The following is a 22163-nucleotide window of genomic DNA, read 5'->3' as shown; positions in this document are numbered from 1 at the left end:
AATTTCTCAACACCAGCTGGGTCCAGAGGGATGGATTTCCCCCAAAATCAAGGAGGGAATAGCCGGGAGAAGAAACCATTTCATCGCTGCTGGCATAACGCCTGCCATTCACACAACTGTTTGTCATACTGATTTGGCCTTTTTCACCTTGGCAGCCAAAGCGTTGCAAGCACCACCAGCTGCCTGATCAGAGGAAAGGGACTTCAAGAGGTGAGGTGTCCCAGCGCATTGTCCCCATCCGAGGCGGAGGGGACAGAGAGGTTCCTGAATGCTGACAGAAGGAGGAAGACGAGACGGGAAATGGACAGAGCCTTACAGACGCTGGTTGCAGGGCTGGCCAAGACGCAGATAATGCAGAGAACAAGGTGTTTCTGTGGTCAGGGCCTGAACCATGCTATACTCCACCACCGATAAATCTGCATTTAGGTCACATCACTCACTTCAAGAAAGGGCCTCTTTCAGCCTGTTTTCAGGTATTTACAGGCCAACAGAGAACAAAAAACCCAGACAGATCCCTTAACCCTCTCACATAGAATGGGACGAATCCTTCTGGACTGCCCTACTTCCCCAAACACCATGTTTTTCCCTTTTGATCCTTTATGCGCTACAAAGTGGCTTCAAAAGAACAAGCTGATCACACTGATTACACCTGCTGCATTTAGCTTTTCACCTTTTAACTGATTTCAACTTTGCACATTAAGTGTTCGGTAACACCCTCCACGTTTCAACTGGCATGTTTGTTACTGTTCACTTTGCTTAAACAATTGCTTTTACACTTGTGGCTGACTGTCAAGTAATTTGTTTAACTTCCAACCATTAATATCATAAACCCATTTCCAAATAAAACAGGAGAAAAGTCCTTACACAGCTACACTGACACACATGCAGCAACTGTGATTGATTGCCTTATCCCCAAACAGCCATACAGGTCACAAGCAGCGCATCTCACCTTAAAGTAGAAGCACAAAGCATCCCTGATGCATGGTCCAGAAGGGGCAGCAACATTTCAGAGCGCTCCACATGCTCTTTCAAGTTATTTTCTCCTTCCACCTGTCAGCAAGATGCTCACTCCAGCTACAATAGCTGGTAAAATCGTTGTGAGTAGCTATTTTACAGGTATTGCTCAGCCCCAGGCTTTTTCATCTGACTTTTAGTTTCCCAAAGCAAAACAGCAGCAGTTGTTCAGTTGTTCAAAGCAATATCCTGTTGTTCAGAGCATTGTTGGGTACTTTGTTTCATTCACTTTCCAGTTGAAAAAAAAAAAAACAAAAAACCAAAAAAAAATCACTCTCTCAGAACAGCTATTGTTCACAGTGGCCACAGGAACAAAATATTTTCTTGGCATCTCACTGTCCTGAAGACCCTGCTGGTGTAGGTTACACCAGATCACTTCTTGCTCATACTGATAAGCCTGCAAAGGGAAGCAATAAGCTTTGTGGGAGCAGCAAGAATGACCTTTCTCATAAGGAACATTGGCAAGTGGTGCATGAGCAAAGGGGGAGAGCAGTAGGTGCAAAAAACATGTTTTTAAAAAATATGACACTCAACTGTGAGAAACCGACCTGCACAAAGCCAGTAGCCAGCACCAGGTTCATTTTTCGCAGACTTGTGGCCTGGTAGGGGTAGCAGTGCTTATCTCTCTTAGAAAAACTTCAAGAGTTGATCAACCAACTCCACTCCGGGTTGCTCGAGGGAAATAGCTGTCAAAAGCAGCAGACCTGTAGAAGGAAATGGTCATACTCTCTCACACACTGAGCAGCTGGGGTATGTTCTGCTACACAGCTCTCGAGCAAATTCTGTACGGGTTTTTAAGCAAATGCTTGATGTTGTGGTCATTTATGTCGAATGATATTTCCTGGCTGCAACTCTGAAATACACAAAGGCAGAGACAGATCACTTAAATATGACAATGTATCTGCTTGCGCAGCAGTTATGGATGGCTCAGCATGGCCCAAGCAGTGGCCAGTAGAACAGTCCCTCCAACCCACTACTTTTTCGATGGGGCCTCAGTCAAGACTGGAGAAGGCCTTTGGGCTTCATCCAGTGCCTACACCACCAGCAGTACTTAAAATATTCCTAGACCCTGCCTTTGAGTTCCCAAAGCAGGTCCAGCTGCCCAGGCTGACACTGGATCATGGGTAGATACACAAATGCCCCAGGTTTCTAGCAGACTTGCTTCAAAACCAGTGGCTTAAGGATCAAAGCCCCTGGAACAGAAGGACCAAAAGCAGGGAAGGTAAGCAACGCTGTGTGAAGCTACACTGGACAGAGAGGAGGTGAATGCCAGTCTCCTGGCAGCACTCTGTACTGTAAGAGTTGCATTTACCACATTTCACTCGGCGCTCCTCAGAGAGGAGCAAGAGCAGCTTCCTCTTTCAGGTGAGGCCAACTGTAGCAGGTCCCCGGGGACAAGTTTTAAGGTACAGCTGAGTGCCCAAGTTCTCAGGCATCCTATTAGAAGAGCTGTGCAAGGGAACCTGGCAGCAGTGCATGGATCAGAGGGGCAGCATAGCAACAGACGATTAAACAAAATTTACTATCCAGATTAACCTTTAATCCAACGAGCACATGCACGTGAAAGGACAAGCCTGAAGAGCTTCTAGTGCCAGCCAGCCTCTGCAGCATTGGCAAGGGTATGAAGAAACAATCTCTCAAGTAGGCTTTCCTGTAACTCTGCACTGCAGTTTCTTACAACTTCACCTGACTCACTAGCTGCTGCCAGAAAATAAGCGTCTGGCTGAAGCCCTGCTGTGATGCCTTCAGTCAAATCCAGCCTTCCTGGCTCAGGGCAAGCACACAGAGTACCCTTTGATAACACAAGCAAGACCTAACCACACAGGCTTGAGCCATGACTGAATTAGAAAACATAGCCCACCCCCCTGCTTTTGCTTCATGTGCTTTTGCATTTGAAGTCAAGGTTGTGTTCAGATGTAGGGTTCATCCCCACGTTACATCCCAAGCCTCAGACAGCCCGATTCACTTGCTGAGGCACCTCAGTTAACGGGAGCAAGTCAAAAACCAAAATGGAGTACACAAATACACTTTGTGATTCTCTCCACAGTAATCTCAGGATCAGGGCTCTTAGGCAAAGCCCCAAGTTAGCTGCAATGAATCAGGGCCAAACTCCATCTGGGAAGCTCCTTGAAAGCCCTCCAGCCCAGCCCACCTGGGGCTTTAGCTTGGAGGAGAGAAGGCTCCCTGGCCTTGTCAGTCTGGCAACCAGTGCACACAGAGCACCTGGGATTTTCTCCATTCACACAAGAGACTGGCAAGGTGGGGCACACCAGCACGTTCCTCAGCCTAGTGCCAGCAGAGCTGTCCTGGCACGGGGGCTTTGTGCAAGACTTCAGGAACTCCCCGAAACCAGAGGAACAGTCACCTTGCATCTGGGCTTCTCCTTTTCAAATTCTAATCCATCAAAGACTTTAAATGCACCAGGTCATATCTGTACAGCTTCAACTTACCCAGTTGGTTAAAAATTAATAAAAACCTAACCTCCTTGAATCAAAGTAATGAGAATGTCAAAAAGAGCCTTTTGCAGGCTCCACTCTTCACTGAACCTTCTTAACCAGTCTCTCTCTCTCTCTCTCTCTCACATACACACACTTTCCACTCTTTTTCCAAGCGCATTGTATGTGCATGCATGTGGGGGAAAGTCATTCATCTGTAGAATTAAAGCAAGGGGAGGTAAATGACCACACAGACAGACCATTAGGTAAATGTAAGTTCTCATATTTAATATTTTAATAATTTTGTTTGCAACATTTACCACATAAATCATCTAAATAAATAGATGCTATACAGTCTCTTATCCATATCAGTACAAAAATAAAACCACACTTTGTGTCAAATTATACTTGAGCCTGCCCTCCCTTTGCAATTACAATCTCCCTTTACAATACACGCTTGCTCAGAAAAGGCATTATACTCTGATTGGTTTGTTTGGAATTGGTTTGCTCCCCATTTCCCTCCCCCCCTCCTTCCCCAAATACATTCAATTAGTCTGTACAAAAGCTAGAAGCTCATTCTGTGCAAAAGGAAGCTTTCTTTGTGCAAAGACTCAGATACTCTAGCGTGCTGACAGAACAACAGCAACAACTGAAGAGACAAAAACAAAAATTGGGGACCCTCCCTCCCAACCGACCCTATCCCCCCACCTTTTCCCCCCAAAAGAAAGGAAGCATACCAAATTAGATGAGTCAGACTGATGTGTCTAAAATGGGGGAAAAAGGCTAGTGCTGAAGACCCAGCAAGAGAACTGGGTTCCTCTAGCTATGGAGCTTGCTAGGTGAGGAAAAAAATACTTTCATCGTAGCCTGCCCAAAAGGTTTTTTAGACATGCAAGATAAAAGCCTCAACTGATTTTTTTTTTTTCCCTCTCCCAGTTATTTCATTACCATTCTGTTGGAGATCAGGTGGAAAAACAGCCTTTGGAAGAATTCAACAGTCACTGAAGACAGCCTCTGGTTCACTCTCCTTTCCTCAACCCTCTGCAAACAGATAGGTAACTTCTCCAATTCCCAAGCAGGCTAATAAGGTGCAATTTGTCAGAGATAAAACTAAAAAGATGTCTCCAGAGCTGGAAGAACTGGTCATAGTTCCAAACTAGGACCACTAAAACCAAAACTGAACTTCATTTTTCCCTTTCCTCAGAGTAGGTGGGGGAAGGAGGTAGGGCGTGAAGAAGGAGAATGACAGCACGAACCCTGAAGGTGAATTAGGGATTCTGCAAGTCTCCTCTCCTCCCTCAGGGAGCCCTACTTCACTTGGCATGGCTGGAGCAAACTCCCCTTTCAGCCGTAGGAGGGAAGCAAAGAGCCTGGTGGCAGCTCTGGAAATGGGATAAGGAACAGCCAGAAGCCTGAAACAGATGCACCTTTTGCTTTTCAAATGCCACTTTTAGAGACGATAAGGAGTATTTAGCACTCCTAGTGCTTTGTATTGTCAAAGTGCTTCAAAACATACTTCAGACTTAAAAGCCAAAAAAGCAGCTTAACATTTTGACAGATTTGCAAAGAGCTTCTTTGTGCTGACACTATATTTTCTGGTAACAAAAAAAAAAAAAAAAAAAGTCTTTCCTCCTCCTCCCAAATCCCCCTCCCAGTCAAAATTCTGCTACACCAATAGCGAGGGACAGAGGTTCTGAACAGTCTCATGAGCTCTCCCCTTCAGCATGAAGTTGACATTCCCAGGCATCTGCAACACACCATTGATGACCAGCACCAAGTTCCTACTCATCTCAACTTGGTAGCAATCTCCCCTTTACCAGCCATTACCAACTTCCACTGAGCTCTGCTTCTCTTTACAAATTCCAGTTGCCCCCCACCCTACCCTCAGTCCCCATTCCCTCCCTGCTAAGCCGCTGCACTTTAAGAAATTAAGGGTGCAAGGGAGCGCGGTCTGGAAGAGAGAAAGGGGTCATCCCTCAAGGAAGTACTTGTTACAGGGAAGAATTAAAATTCAATTTTAAGTGATTGCTTCTCTCTCCCTCTGACTCTTGGTCCCACAACTGCTACCCTTAGATTGTCCTGGTGTTGCTTTTTCACAAGGGCTTACCTGTAGGATGGTTTCACAGGCATTTCCATCTTAACCAACTTCTTGGGTGCAATCCAGGAGGTTCGACACCCAGAATGTTCACGCTTTCTCTGCAAGGAGTGTAAATTCAGCTCCCTGGCAGTCAAGCTCAGTTGGCAGAGGACATAGTCTTTTGATCATAAGCTATTGTCTCAAAACAAATTTGCCATGTCCTTGGAGACAACTGTTTTGAGGACAAGAAACGTGAAAGAGACATCCCTTTACCTGTATTTGCCAATGTTATACATTTCTGTGCAAAAGTTAACCTATATAAGCTGTTTACACATATATACCTCCCTTGCAGCCCCACTGTCAGACAGCTATATGAGCGCCTCCTCCCCACATGGCCCCCTCAGAACTCAGAGGGACATCTGTTCATTGACCACTCTGCGGCACTGATACACCATCACTGATACCAGGGGTCACAGGTTTGTGAGAAGAGCCTGCATTTGAATAAGGGCTAAACATGGCCCAATTCTATTCCCCACTTGTCTCCTCTCCTTATATTGACTCTTCCCCACCCCTGTTGTTTAATTTTCCTCATCTTCTTGGAAACTAAGGCAAATTCACAGCCAAGAGAACAGCACTCACAACCTGTAAGGAATAGGCTGCTTTTAATGTGATTGCTAGCAACTGAACTGGGCCTTGATGGATGGTCGTTAACACCAGCCTCAACAAACATTAAAAAAAAAAGTTTCAGGTTTATCATCTCAGCATTTCTTTTTAATCATGGTATTTTTTTGCCTCTAAGGTCCCAGATGGGCCTTGAGTTTCACTACAAGTTACTCGCAGTTATAACATGCCTTCTTCCTAACAGGTAACCCAAAGGCCTGTCCTCAATAGCCTAGCAGGAGCAACTCTCAGGCCTGGAGTGCCAACTACTTCCCTGCCTTCCCCCAGACAAGCAGAGCTGGCCCTTACTGTTTTCCTACAAAGTTTCACTGACTGCCCTCTTGTTCTCAGGCTGCAGGACAGGTAAGCAGGGGAGGAACAGAAGAGAGACAGATATCACTTAGTTTTAGAAAAGGAGGTTTGTACACTTTCCCTGCTTCAGAAAGCACAGACAAAGCTTGAGAGGAGAGGAAGGGGTGGAGAGGTGGTAGATTTAGCTTTAGCTCAAATACCTGGATGTGGCTAACAGCCCTCAGTGCTGTCTTCCCCATCCTGGCCTCTGTTGTGGCTGCCACTGAGGGTCTTGCATGAGCCACCCTGCCTATTTTGAGGTATGCAAGGCTTCTCCTCTCTATTCCAGCAAAACTAAACAGCACTAGCTGGCATAGAGCAGGAAACAGTACTGGGGCCAAGGACCCCCCGTGAGGTGAACAAACACTTTTACACATTCAGTCACAAAACACCAGAAGAACAATTCTGGACAGTTTCACAACACTGGGGAAAAAAACCCTAAAAATCTCAATAGGGTTCTTTCTGTCTGAGGCTCTGATGTAAGCAAGGGTCAATTCACTAACAAATTCGGGTTTATTTTGGCAAACGGAACTGCATTTGGGTGTTCTCACAATAATATCCTGGCTGTGCTTGAAAAAACACCTTGGGCTGACTTCATGAGCAGAAGGGCCCCCAAGCAAACGCAAGACAATAAGGAGCATGCAGGAGCTACGAAGCTGCTTAATGCCACTATTTACGTGTTAAAACTTGCTGTTCCAAGGCATCACTTACAAATATCAGAGCAATAACACCTAGTTTATAACCAGCTAGGAAAAGAGACTGTGCTTTCCAAATTTTAACACAGTGTTAACAACAAAGGTTTTCTGATCTGATGAGGCCCTCGGTCCATCATACTACATACAGTGAATTTACTGATAGGTGTTTGAAGTAAAAGCTTCTGTCCCCCAAAACATGGTTGGTAAATTCTCACATGGAAGCAGTTCTGAAGAATGACTGTCAGAACAGTTCAAGAAGTTGTTTTTTTGTGTACAGTTCAGTAATTTCCACTCGCTGAAGTTTGTTTTTCTTGTATACAGCCCATGAAGCCAAATGAGGTATGGGAGAGTTAGCCTGATTCTATTCTTGGCTTGCGCTTCAAATAGAATTAAACTCTGCTTCAGCTGGATGCTATCTTGGCTCTTCTAATCAAACAGAACGCTTAATGAAGCTCCAAGCACAGCATCAGATTTTCACAATATGTTAGCCAAAGAGGTCCAGTTCAATTTTCAGTTTTTGGGTTGAATATGCAGATGGAGAAGATAGGATTGGGGAGAATGGACAATTAAACCCAGACAATCTCTCCTGCCCCCGAAAGCAAAAACACCCCATGCATCTCTATACTTGTAGAAGTGGAGTAAAGCTGATTTTAAAGTCCCTGAAGACCAGCTCCACCAAGGGAGTCTACAATGAGATGTCAGCAGCCAGCATGGAAGAGAGCTGCATTTTTAAAAGACCATGAGAAAAATCTTTTCAAAAGATCTTTAAGATAGGCAAGAGTTGCTGTTCATGAATGTAAAAAAAAAAAAAAAGGAAGAAAAGAAAAGAAAAGTAACTGCTTAGTTTCCTACCACAAACTCCTCCTCACAAAAACCCAACCTACCCACATGCAACTTGCTGCCTCTCAACTGATAAAGGTTAACTCCTCACTGACCTGTGCACAAAGAAAGCAGCATGGTACCAAGGTACTCTGTTTAACACTTCATGTCAGGAGATGATTTATTAGTCACCAAAAGAACAAAGGTTGCCTGATCCAAAAAGTGATTAAGATATGAAGCTGTGAGTGGATCCTCTTTTAAGAGCACCACAGGTTTTTGAAAACTCCACTGAAAGAGAAAGAAAAGATGTTTAAAGAGAAGTGCCAAAACAAAACATTGAGAAGTCTCAGCTGGTGTGCGGAGAGAAAAAGCACAGGATGGAAATCCAGTTACTAGGACAAGTTCTTCTTTCCAGCCACAGGACTGGTATTGCTTCTGACTTCAGTCAAAGCTAGGAATATTAGTAAATAGGAAGGGTTTTTTTTTTTTTTTTTTTGCTGTATTTGTACACTGAGCTGAAGACAGAACAAAGGGTAGCTGTATTAGAATAAAGAAAGCAGACCCTGTAAATGCCATCAAGAATTAGCAGGAGGAGCAGAGTTCGAGACTTCTCAAAACTAAGCTAAAATATTATGCTTCTGCAACTATAAACACACAAACTGTTGTCGTCCTGATGAGCAAACATGCTTATTTCTACTGGTCACACCAAACAAAAGGGAGATGCAGATATTCAGCATGTTTTGCAGGTGTGTCAGGGAGAGGTGGTGGGGCACTGTGTGACCCCACTCTCTGTAGAAGAGGGTGATCCCACTTAGATAATGCAATTCCAGATTCAGATACCTAGCTCCAGACACCCACATTCAACAAACATCCTGGGCTTATATGCTTACTTCATCAATTTATCCTCGCTAGCTATTCTAAGATTCTTTCCCATTCACTCTTCCTCCTACCACATTAAATTTAAAACAAAAAACAACAAAAAAAGGACACACAATGCGCTTCACTTTTCACCCTCTCAGATTTCTCTGTGGTAAGACTCCCATATCACCTCCTCCGAATGTACTTTGGGAGACAAAGCGTTTACCCTGAAATTCAGAATCTACCCAGTGGTCCTGAAGCTGCTGTCAGTGAAGATAGTCTTTTTCAAAGAGCTTTGAGACAGGAGGGGAAATCTTAAGTCTACACTGAGCTGCGTATCCTACTTAAGGTAAAACCTGTTCTTAATAAAAGGCTCAGAGGCTGTTCTAGCATTTTGCAAAAAGCATATGTTTGGAGGACCAGAAGCCCCAGAGCTCCCAAATTCTGCAGGCCAGGAGCCAAGCCCTTCAGAGGAACTGCTGCAGAGCTCACATTAAGGATTTACACAGGTGTCTTTACCTTCGGGCTCAGCAGGGTCATAGCTTCATATAGCATAAATACAGCAGATAAAAGATGCTGGAGGTGGAGCAGGAAGAAGAAACAAAGATCTTAAAGAAGATAATTAGGACAGTAGCCAACGTTGCCCTGCAGCACTCTGTCCTGCAGGTCCTACCTTAAGATCTAGCTTACCTTTCTTGCTTTCCATAGGAAGAGAGCTCTATTTAAAAATTTAAGTTATTTCAATAAGATTTGATTAAAAAAAAGGGAAGAGGATACACATGTGCAAGAATAGATGCTAAACTACCAACTCAAAATACAGTAATTCTTCAGAAACCTCCAAGTGTCACAGGCAGTCCAGCACAAGGCATTTGTAAGTGCAAGATCAGGCAAGGTCTATTGAAATGCAGACCACTTTCCTTGGCAAAGATTTGTAAGCCTTCCAAGGGGAAGTTCCCATCGGTAAAGTAGTCCAGGATCACAGATACTGTGATGAGACTGGAGTCATGGAAGAATATTACTCAGATGGTACAATCCAAGAGTTCTCATTAGTAGGAATTAAGAATTTTTTTCCCTTCCTCTAGTCTAATACATGCCCTCCCCACATGCTGTTTACCTTGGGCCTCTCAATGTGATCCAAGAACAGAATTCGCTGCTAATCAAGGTCCATTTCTAGCTCAGTTCTATCCAATTCCTCTGTCCTGGGCCTGTGCCAGTATCTTGGATATCTTTGCAGAGGCAGGCAATGCTTCAGTCCTTCTATGAGCCCCTCCTCCCAGGGAAGAGGAGTCAGTTTTCAACCAACCTATTACCATGGATTCAGGACAGCATTTGTTATTAATACTGAATTTGGCAAAGGGTAAGAACATCCCACTTTCCATAATGCATTTCTCACATAGCACAGACAAGGCTGGAAATCCCGTTTAGCATATATGGAAGGTATAGTCTCAACTGTGCTGCATTTCTGAGCTTTTAATGAGGGTAAATTCAATCTGTGCAGCCAATCTAGACTTCAGAGATACATTTTGGTCTCCCCCTGCATGATCAATAATCAAAGGGTGAAACCTCTGCACTCTACGTGGACCTGTGCTGCAAAGACTTACTTACCACAGTTAGGCAAATATGGTTCTGAAGTCCTAACAGCAGGCTACAGGCAAAACAGCACTGGGGAGAAAGCCTTAACAGACTGGAGTTACCTATACAGGTAGGATCCATCGCCTCTCACTGCTGCAGGAAGAGAGGGAGGAAGAAGGTGGGAAGAGCAATGCACAGAGAAGTATCTTTATCCAAGGGATATAAATTGCAGAACAAGGCGGCAGGCTACAGATCCAACTCTCTTCCACCTCCACATGCCCTCTCCCCACAAATGCAGCTGCCACCACTTAACAGGATGAAAGGCAAATTGTTCAGCTTGCTGTTTTCACATCTAGGAAGGGAGTCCTCGCCAGGGAAAGGGCTGTCAGTTTTTCAGATGGACAAAGCAATGACAAACACCCCCCCTCCCTACACTGCCCTTTGTTTTTGCGTATCTGAAATGGGAGAGAAGAGAAAAGAAAAAAATTGAAGGTCTCTGTAAACATTTTAAGAGGAGACGTTTTGGATTTTTTTTCTTAAAGGATATAATAACCCTTCCCTAGCCCCACCCTAAAAGCACTGGATTTTAGGAGCACTGAAAAATGAAGATTCAGAACTGTGCACTCCGGTCTCGGAAGAAGCCCTCAGCCACTTGTGCTTCTCTGAAGGTGACGGTAATGGAGTTTGCTGTGATGTCTGTCACTGTCACTTCGCTGGGGGGCACAGTGGGGATCCAGGGGAGACTGCCATCCACATCTGCTGCAGACGGAGAGGCAGATAAGAACATGTTAGTGAGAGAAAGAGAGGGTGTCGGGGACAGGAGAAAAGAGGGGGAAGGAGAGAAGGAAGGGATGGATGGAAAAGGAGCCTCTCCTTCCTGACAAATGGCAGGTGACATCAGCCTGCACTGAGTCTGCACATACAACAAGATAAGAAAGAGCATGGGCAAGCCCTCCCCTGAGAGGCTAAGGGAAGGCAGAGGATCACTGCAGGATATAATGGGAAAAGGAAAGAGGGCAGGTAGCAAGGGCGTCCAGATACACACCAGCATTGTAACAGCCTACACAGAGGCCAGCGAGACCCACTAACATCACCCAGATTTCCTGACGTATCTCCCCTGTCTCAGCCCCTGATTGCCTCTGTGTCAACAAAACATTCGCCGGGCTGTGAGCTCACCTGCTTGTAAACGTCCACCCTGCTCAAAAGTCAAAATCCCAAGTTCTTACAGACTCTCCTCAAACACCCCAGTGGGAGTCAAAGGGGGTCCAAAACTGGGGGTCTTCCCTGTCCAAACCGGCAATGCAGCCTGGATATGATTCTCTCCAAAACCCATCAATACTGCTTCATGCAGAAGCTGCTCTCCCTTTCTCATACCCTTCCTCTGCTACTTGATAGTGAGAAACCCAAATACCCCTCCACTTTCTCACTGTAAGAACAATTTGCAACTGAACAATCCCTCTCCCACCCAAAACCCCACTTCCCCCCAAACCCTGGAGTCCCAAAAAATCTATGGAAAGAGGAAGGAAGATGTTCCCTCTCCCTACCACTTTACCTGTACTGTACCCTGCTGCCCAACCTGGGCAAGGAACGTGCGCCCCTCAAGAGGATGCTTCCTGGCTTCTGTCTCAGATACTGGGATGCCTACTCTCACCTTGGAAAGAGTCCATCCACCCCAACAGTAACAAAAATTTTGCATAGGCCACATATCAAGTGGAGAACAAGAAAATTTTACATTTCTCTAGCACCATTCACCCTTCAGATCCCCAAGTACTTTAGAGACATGAACGCTTCTCGGGGAGAACTCCCTCCCCACCACACACACATTCGCCCTCAGCCAGCATGCAGCAGTGGGCTGCTCTGTGCTGGACCAATTGCTGTCTCACTGAATTTAGGCCACAGTTCAAGTCCCCCTCAGAAGGGAAAGGGGACAGCTTTGATCTCCAGAACACACACTCCTCTCCCCAGTGTCCTGCTTAACGCAGCCCAAATAAAAACTTCTCCTAGCAAGGAGCAGCACGATTTCCTTAGCTGCTACAAGCAGCACAAACCCTGGTTTTCTGCTCTTCAGGAAGGCCACGCCTTCAGAAGCTCAAATAATATGCAGGGTAGAGTTTCCCTGGTAACTCAGTGCAACATGCACATCCCACAGCCCTCCTGCACAAGACGCTGGTATCCCTCCCCAAAACGTCAAGTGTGCTTGGACATCTCCCATGCCAACGCTCATGCTGCCTACTCAGCGGGATCAGGCAAGAGTTACCATCCCTACTTCATCTCTCATCCTCCTTCCACATAGTTCTAAGACAAGAGACTTGAAAGAGGTTGCGGGGTATGGGGAAGAAAGGGAAGACAGGGGCAGAAGGAAGGCAATAGGGGTTCCTAATGGCATTCCTGTACACTCCTCAGAGAGGCACGGTTAGAGGAGTGCTAGTGCCTGAGTTTATCCACCATCAAGCTCCTTTTTGAAGAGTAGGAGGCAGAACGTGTGCTGATATGGACAGAGATTGAGTTCTTCACTGTCACACCTGCACGTCACCTCTGCTGGTAGGCAACTTGGAAGAGGGGAGTAATTTCCAGCAACTTCTGCATGTTTTCTAACATGTGAGGCGTGTCACCGATACAAGACTACAGAGAGGCAACAGCACCAGGACAAAATTAAGTTGTGTTATACACCCAGACAAAAAAAAAGGACTTGCAGACACAGGACAGCCACAATGTGAGCCAACTAGAGCTGCCCTGAAGACCTGACCTAAACCACAACCCCAGGATGCAGCAAGCAAGGAGGAAGTACACAGAGCATCCTTCTCGTGCCCCAGCACTCCACAATCGAGGAGTGTTCAGCCTTACCTTCTTTGCTGGTGTGCTGCATGGCCTCCCAGTCCTCAGGGCCTTGTCTGGCTTCCAGGCCCACTGCATCATTCAGGAAGAACTCATGTCTGCAGTTTCGGCTCTCCAGGCTCGTCATGCGTGGGAACTTCTTCCTTGACAGTCGTAGGTACTTCTGGTTTTTGCGTTGCTTTCTGAGAGAGAATGGCAGGACCGCTCCCCCAGTCTTCTCTGAGAACTCTGCCTGCCCTGGCTTGGCCCCCGGCACACTACTGTCTCCTCCTCCAAACCTCCGTGCAAGAGAGAAACAGAGCTTCTCTTTTCCCTTGTGTGCGCTCCTCAAGTCCATGCCGTACAGCCGCTGCCAAGACACGAACGCAGCAAGAGTCAAAACAGGAGTCTGATAATACAGTCAGGGCTCCCATCTGGGAGCCAGGAAACAGCCTCTATTCTTAGTTTAGTCCCTGAGCATCTAGGTGACCTAGGATAAGTTGTGCTGCTTCTACAACACTGCTCCTCTCACCTCTTCAATTGCAATCTAAGCTCTTCCTAACACGTGCTTCCCAGGATCAGCTGCTTTGCATGTCAGCAGCTGCATGACTGCATGTTGCAGTCAAAGCACGCTGGAACGTCACTTCCATCCAGCTACTACCTTTAACATACTGAACAGTCCAAGCTCATTTCAATTTTAAAGAGCATGCAACCCAGGTAACCTGCAACCACTCAAGCCCGAAGTTTGTGAGATCCTAGTCCCCAGAACAAGAGTGCTTTTTTTGCCCCCCCTTTTTTTTTTCCTCTCCTTTTAAACATAGGTTAGCTGGCTGTTCAGCTAACAGGTTAAAACCACCCTGCCTACCCACTGACTTATGTTGTTATGTTAGCTTGTCACCAAGTTTATTCATGCAACAGCAAATGGGCAGTTCCTACGTCCCTGTAGGCAGAGCAGCAGCACAGCAGGTAACAAGTTAAAAATATACAGGAGCAGAGCAAGAGGCTACCTGCAGTAGGAGGCGCTTCGGTTTGGGACCTCTTTTCCTGTACCCTGAAGCTCGGTCTCTCTCTTCTCTGTGAAGAAGGAACAGAAATCAAACCAAGTACTAAATACCACAGCACAAAGCCTAGTTAGGACTTCTACCTTCTGCAGCACAACTCCCTCATTTCCTCCATTAAAACCCAATAATGAACAGCGTAGGCTTGGAAAACATCCCAGAACTGCTTCTCGTGGGAGTGAAAGCCTTGCAATAAGGGAATTTCTCCGACTCAGTTGATCAAGGATGGGTTAGAGAAACTATCACCTCTACATCAATCCAGTCCAGCCCTGGCCCCGATTAAAACCTGTGACCAATTGCTCTTTGGCTAAATGCTGCTTGTGCTTGGCCTCACTTCCTGAGCAGCGCCAATCAGGGCTGCTTTAATTCTGTCTTGTTTGCCTCAGCCAAGAGCCAGGTATAGAGATCAAGCTGGGCTCATTCCTATACATCCCATCCTTGATGGGAGTAGGGACAACAGGGGCGCTTTATGCACACTATAGAATAAAGATAGTATTTCCTTTGCCTGTGTCCAGGAGAGAGAGAACATGCCCCCTTACTTTTCTTCATAAGCCACTACCAGGCGAGGGTCCAAGATATGATCCTCTGGCTCCCACGTGCTGTATCTGAAGAAAAACATGAGGAATATAAAGTAAACAAGGCTTTAACGAAACATTCTCTCCGCAGGCCTGCTACAAACGCTGCTGAGGCCCTGGAAAGTGTCTTTACAAGGGTCAGTGGTGCCTGCCACAACATTGCTAGAGCTCTGAGGAATCTCAGCCGTTCCCCTCCCCAAAACTTCCTGCCAGAAACCACCTCCCCTTCCCAAAACAGGCAGGGCCAAGCATCAAGCAGCTCTTTGTAAGAGAACAGGGAAGGCTTTCCTCCACAGGGCCCCCTCCACACTGTTCACAAGGCCTGTGTAGAGACTTACAAACTGCTTTAAAGCCAATGCCTAAGCAGGTCTCATTTGTAGCATTCCTGCAAATCCAGGAAAATGTGTGGAACAATGGGACTTGATCTGATACAGCTTTCTGGAAAATAGGTCTCTCTTAATTTAGAGTGCTCAAAGAGTAAGTATGCTTCCTCACCTGCATTATTAATTACCTCTAATCACTGGAGCTGAAAGTATTCATTTAAGAAGAGTTTAATTTTTCTCCACCGATGCCTTTCAACTAAATCTGTTTAGACCTGGGCCCTGAGGCAAGCTGATGGCAACTTTCCAGCTGCTACTCTTGCTCAACTCCCCCTGCAGGTTATTTCTGTCTGGTAGAGGTCATCAGTATTTCTGTACAGGAGCCGGTGAGACCCACTGGCATTGTGGTTAGGGCTGAAGAAACTACTCAAAGTAAGCTTGATGCTCTGAAAGAAACCTGTGAACAATGTTACTGACCCATGTTCCTCCTTGACTTGCTGGACAGCTAAGGCAGGCGCCAGATGCTCAGAAAAGGGTTGAACTGATCTGGTAGGTGACATTAAGAACTGTTCCAAAGGGATGCAGCTGCACTTAACACTAGGGAGGAGCAGCCCAAAACTCCCATTGTGGACAGTTTATTTTTAAGGGGGTCACGTTTGAGCAGTAAAGATGGGTGGCACATCTCTATCAGAGAAACTCAAAAGGCAAGAGAGCAAGTCTAAAACCCCAAATGCCCCAGAACATTCCATTTCCTGGCATCTGAGGTCTGGGGCCCAGGGGGCAGAGCTCCTCCCACTCCTGTGGAGGGGGGCCAGAGAGGAGTTGTGTGTAAGATGGACAGTGGTGCGTTCCTATCAATGCCTCTGAACAGGGGGAAAGCATTTTAGGAGGTTTACATTTTTAGGTGAAAAGGTGCAAACTGGATGGGAGGGCATATGGATGTTTATAGGGGAGGTGGTTTGGGAATACTTTTCTCCTTCCGTCCGCCCATTAGACAGGAGGTAGGTACTGAAATACAGAAGGGATCCTGGAGAACGGTTCTAGAAACTACGGTACAATTCTTTCACAAAAGGGAGAAAGGGGAAAAAAACAAAACACCAAAATTTAGCTATCCCAAAGTGTGCTGTACATCAGAGGGTTAAGAACAGACATGTCTTCATAACCAGCTGATCCCTCGCTCATGTCCTGAGCCTCCTGCAGCAATCTGACTATGAGCTGTCAAAGTCAAGATGCTATTTGAACAGAGAAAGGTTTCCTCCCAGCTGCAGGGATTTTGGCACTCATTCTACAAATGTAAGAAAAATAATAATACTTGAGGGTTGGGGGGAAGACATCAGATTGCTATTCATGAGCAAGAGAAGAAAGGGGATTTGCTATTAAAAATATAAAAAATAACAACAAAAACAACCTGGTGGGTGTTGCCTTTTTCTCTCTGCAGCTCAGACCCCGGCTTCGCTGCAGTGGCAAAACACCGCATATAAAAAAAAAACACGGTTCAGTTTGCCACACACACACACACACGCAGATATATATATATGACACACACAACCCAGGCTGCTGCAGAACTGCAGAGAGCAGGCACTCTGGAAAACATAGATCATATGATCTTTCTTCCCCCTCCTCCTACTCCTCCTCTTCCCCCTCCCCTCAACACAAGTTGTAAACAACCTTGTAGCTAGAATCAGATTGTAACTCCTCCATTCCCTGACTCCAGCAGTACAACCCAGAAATCTGAGGGATTGGGGCATTAGCAAAGATTTTTTTTTAAAGTGGAAAATATCAAATACGTGAGAAAAAAAGCAAATTTCTGTCCTATCTTTAGTCCCCTCCATGAAACCTCCAACAGGAATCATGAGATAACAGGTACAGATATTACAAAGAGCAATGTGACATGGTTGGGGAGGGAAATTAAGAGAAATACAACATGGGAAGAGGAAAAGCAATATGTTGGAAGACAAGGACGCAGATAGCTTGTGGTGCTACATGCCACTGCAGGCACACGTATGTTTAGAAACAAGGAACAGAGACCACGAGCAAGATGAAAGCAACTTGCATGCTCAGAACATCTTGATTTTAAGCAACTCAAACTACTGAATTAGCAGTTAAAAAGAAAGAAAAAAAAATCAGTGTTCTTCATATCTAGTATTTGGAGGCTGGGGGGAGGAGAGGGGGTGCGTGGACACGTCATAGTGTCAAGAGAAGGAACCTTGACACCCCTCTTGCCCCCAGGCAGAAGGCTGTGGGTTTTCATTCCCTAAACAGTTTCTGGCTCCCCCAGAGTTCCAAGGTGTAGGGTGAAGAAAGGCAGCTACAAGAACAGGGGCCGCTCTGTCAGAAGAAACATTGCACCATGCCTCAGTCCACCTTCTTGGCAAATGACTGTACAAGAGAAAGCTCTCAATGCCTTTTTGGAAAGGAGAATGGGATAAACATCAGTATTCTGGCCAAACAGGGGATGCTGCCTCATAGACTACATTTCCCAACCCCTAATGGCGATTACATTAGGCTTGGCTACTTAGGAGGCTGAAGTGGACCAAAAACTGACCCACACAAGATTAAACTGTGCACAAGATTAAACTGTGACAGTAGAATTTATAGTCAGGAACCAAGTCACCCTCTCCCACCATCACCAGAGAAGGGAAGCTGCTCATATTCATGCACACCCCATAAGCATAAGGGTTAGGCATGCAGGAACACATTTCAACTGCTTGAACACCAGGTACAATCCATCAGGACCATGCCCTAGCAGGCCCCCTTTGCAACTGCAAAGATGAACTAGTAAAAATGGATCCCATTGCTTAGCATCATCCAATGCAACTGCACATGAAATTTAGCCATATCCAAGCACACTGCGCATGTACAGACACGCACAGAGTTACAAACAGAAAAGCAAAGACAGCTCCCTACATGGACTGACAGGAGGCTGTTCTACTAGACTGCTAATTAGCACAGTAGTATTCTAATAGTTATCTAATCCTTTTAAACTGAAAGCATTTTACACATAACTTAGGCACAGAGCAACCACTTTTGTTCAGAGGCAGCTGCATTTTAACAAGGAAGAGAAGCACCAGTAAGCAAGGCACAGCAAGGCTACAAAAACTTTTTTTTCCCCTCAACATGGCAACCAAAGCAAAAGCAGAAAAGGCACTCAAAACAACAGGAGGTTTCAGACAAGGAAATGAAGGTGCGGTGGTAATTTTCGAGACACTAAGATCCCCTGGCTTTTGTTACAACTAGTAAATCTGAAACATTGCCCCTTTTCCTTTTGTGAATTGCAGAGGGGACACAGCAGGCAACATGACAAGACCTTTTACAAAAGACCGTATATAGCCCTGAAAATAAAGTGAGGTTCTTTTAGTGATGATTCCGAAAAGCAAGCACCATTCTATGTTCAGAAGAATCAGGGTTTTCTGTAGAACTCATACTGAACTTGCATGGATTCATATCTAGAAAGTGTCTCAATGGAATATTTCAGCAGTGGCAAAAACCATTCAGAACAGATTGGCACAGGATCCACATCCCTCAGCTGCCAGTCCAGAAATAGGTACAGAGTTTCAGGCTGTGGCCCTGTGTTTTTGTTTACAGTTGTTGAAATGAGGCACAAGATGTTACCCGTTAAGAATGAGATGCTAAGCTGCAGAGATACAGTTAAAGCTATTACCCATTATTAAAGGAAAGACAAGTAAATCACAACTTACTTTGGGGGCCATCCTTTCCACTTCACCAGGTATTCTACTTTACCCTAAGGGTGGAAAAAGGAAGAAGAAAACAGGTGAACTCTGTAACCAAATATGGGCTACAGCAAGAGATACAGCCAATCAACAGCACTAAACTCTGCGACTTGAAAAGCTCATTTCCCATCACTGTATTGTCAAAACAAAGCCACTTCCTCATTAAACTATATCGGCTATAGGTTTTCCCCCAGAAAATGGGCACAAAGCTCAAGCACTCTTAAATAACCCTATACATCAGCTTGGGATCATAGCTCTGCAGGAGCTAGCAGGCAGAACCCCAAAAGCCCACCAGAGAGCCACTGCACCCGTTCCTGCATTTACAGGCAATCCTACAAGAAGTTAGCAGGCATAAATGCGAGAGGGAGATGTATGCCAGGAACAAGTGTCAGAGGCATTTGTTTAAGCAGAGAGAAGAAATACAAGGTTTCAGAACCTATGAAGCATCTCTTTGGCATGTTCTCTTCCAGTTGCTACACGCTTACTCAAATATGGTTTCATCCGTCACAGTCACTCAACCTTTCAACCCAAATAAACAGTAATTCACAGCTGAACTTCACAGTTATCCATTTATTTGTTCACTCTAAGTACAAGCTTAAAAAAAGAAGTAGCAATTGGAAACCATGTTCAAGGGCCCCAGATAAATGTGCACAACTAGGAAAAATTTTAATGTTATACAGAGAGACTTGTTAAACACTTCACAAAGCTTGGAAAAGGCCTGCATGCATACAGGACCACCTCTAGAAGGCCTACTGTTGCAGATGTGAAAATCTTTAAATGACAGCACTGAAATCAAAGCACTCCAGTACATCAGCCAGGCAACCAATTATATTTTCCTGAAGGGGTGTTCAACTTCCAAATATTTGAAGACTCTGCCCTATAAGGAACTTTCTACCAGAGGACCTCTACACACTATGCTTATGGGTTAATCCTCATAACACTCTGTGGAGAGGGATACCATTTTTACAGCTGGAGAAACTGAGTCACTAAACTGACAGCCAAGTCTTTCAAAATCACCTCTTGACGCGGGGTACACAGTTTGTCATCACCAGCACTGATTTTTTGAGAAACTGAAAACCCCAACAACAAAAAACCCCAGGCTGTCCAAACACCCCATCCACAGAGCCCCCCGAAGCACCCACCCACCCACCTCACAAGCGACTACAGCCAACACGAGAGTCCCACACCCGCTAGCCCCACGCATTGCGCCCCAGCCCCCCCCCACCCTCCCTGCCCCAGACCGTTCTTCTCCCCCAGCCCCGAGCAGGTGTCACGCCGGCTCCGCACCTCCTCCCTCACAAACCGCCGCACCAGGGTCTGCTCGGGACAGCGCCTGGGCAACGTCGGCGCGGGGAGGTTGGGGGGGGGGGAGGGGGACACACAAGCCCCCTCAACCTCACCCAAAAAAAAAAAAAAAAAAGCCCCGTTATTCCGGGAGGGGGAAAAGCGCAGGCTCGCCATGCGCGCACCCACCACGCCCCCCTGCCCGCAGCAGCGGGCGGGCGCCGGCCGAGAGGCCGTTGTGTGTGCGTCTGTGTGTGTGTGCGTGCGTGTCTCGCCCCCTCCCGGCTCCCCCCCACGACGGCGCGCGCCCGGCGGAGGGCGGCAGGCGGCCCCGACGGGGCGCCCGGCCGCAGCCCACCTTCCGCACGCGCTTCTTCCGGATGCTCTCCACCGCGAACACCTGCTCTCCGATGGCCGACAGCTCCATGCAGCGGGCAGCCCACGGGACACCGCGACGACGAAGACCTACCGGCGGCGGCGGCCCCCGCGCCCGCTACAAGGGACCCCCGGCTTCCGCAGCGCGGCGGGAGGGAGGGAGGCTAAACGCGAGGGCGGCGAGGGGCCGCGGTGGCGGCGCTCGCCCGCTGGCGGCCGTTGCCCCCGTCGGCGGCCGTTGCCCGCTCGCGCTCCCCCTCACACGCCCCCTCGCGCGCGGCCGCGCCCCCCTCCCGCCCCGCTTTAGAACCTGCGCAACGTTTTCCCCGGCGCGCGCGCGCTCGCGCTCGGGGGCGGGGCCGGGGCGGGGCCTGGCTCGCTCCCCTCCCCTCGCCCCGCCCCGCCCCGCCCCGCCCGCCCGCCTCGGCGGGAGCCCGCCCCAGGGGCCGCCTCCCTCCGGCCCGGCCGGAGCAGGTCAAGGGGCGCTCCCTCCCCCCGCCCCCCGGCCGTTGGGGTAGATCTCCCCCCCCCCCAAGAGAGGGCCGTTGGGGTGCGGCTCCAGCCTGAGCCCGGAGTGACCGTTCGGGTCCGTGGGCGCAAGTCCCGCCTCGACGAGAGCTGGAGCTGCGCCGGGGCCTGTCCAAGAGCGCTTGAATGAGCTCCTCCGCAAACGGGAAACCACCTCAAAGCTCTCCACCGTCTTCCGCTGCCTGGAAAACATGCGTTTATTCGATGTGCAGGACCCTAGCACCTGCAAAGTAGTAATATTTACAAGTGCTCTCACAGTAATGATCCTCAGCAGTCGCCTGTGCTTGATGAGAAACCGCCCCAAGACAAAGCGTTGGCCCACCAGAAGCGTGGAGCGACGTAGAAGAAACCCAGTGCGTGACCTTCAGCAGTTCACCTCTAGGCTTTCCCTTCAACAAGTACCTGCGCTCTCAAGTGTTGAGGGTTTTGTGGGCGTAATGCGTCTCTTAACATCTCCTTGAAGTAGGCAGGTCCTAAGAGCCACCTTTTCCAGGTGGCAAAGACTTAATTTAGGTAAGACACAAGAAAATAGGGACATCATGAGCAGATCAGCCCTGAGATGTCCAAGCTCATTTGCACATTGATCTGGTACACAGAAAAGTGTTTTTACTGGCAGAGCGCTACATGGAACAGTAGGTTATTTTTTTAAGGTCTCCTAGGACATTTTTCGTCAGAGCGGGGACATATTTCTGCGTCTTAGCCATCTTTCCTCCACAGCTGTGCTCAACTACTTTCTTACTGTGACTGCATTTCTATGGATGCTTTTTGTATACAAAGTTTGAGAAGGGATTAAGCTGACCGTAAAAATGGCAAATATTAGAGAAACATCTACAATGGGAGCCAGTTAATGTATATTAGTCATTTACCTCTAAAGCTTTCATTTTCACACAACATATTTGATCTGTTTACTTGTGGATGAAGTAATTGGCAGAGTCCTTATTCTTGCTGCAGCCGTTTAAGAACAACCTGCTCAAAGTTCACTGTTGAGAATTATGAT

General features: G+C 47.0%; 1 protein-coding gene across 2 annotated transcripts; it reads right to left on the bottom strand.

Annotated features, from left to right (window-relative positions):
* Positions 1-11047: 11047 nt before the first annotated feature.
* CBX7 (chromobox 7) lies at positions 11048-20920 on the bottom strand. Of its 2 annotated transcripts, none has more exons than XM_068941800.1 (6): positions 20622-20920; positions 18947-18990; positions 14893-14958; positions 14303-14369; positions 13326-13665; positions 11048-11240 (listed from the first exon to the last, which is right to left on the bottom strand). In XM_068941800.1, exons 1-6 carry the CDS (start codon positions 20688-20690, stop codon positions 11092-11094), a joined length of 735 nt encoding a protein of 244 aa, XP_068797901.1. In that variant the 5' UTR covers positions 20691-20920; the 3' UTR covers positions 11048-11091. The 2 variants fall into 2 exon arrangements, with proteins under 2 accessions (XP_068797901.1, XP_068797908.1); XM_068941807.1 differs by having other exon boundaries at positions 11048-11237; positions 20622-20916.
* Positions 20921-22163: the final 1243 nt, after the last annotated feature.

This window comes from Struthio camelus, chromosome 1 (assembly GCF_040807025.1).
Source record: "Struthio camelus isolate bStrCam1 chromosome 1, bStrCam1.hap1, whole genome shotgun sequence".
Classification (NCBI taxonomy): domain Eukaryota; kingdom Metazoa; phylum Chordata; class Aves; order Struthioniformes; family Struthionidae; genus Struthio; species Struthio camelus.
This window is presented reverse-complemented; position numbering and strand designations above follow the sequence as displayed.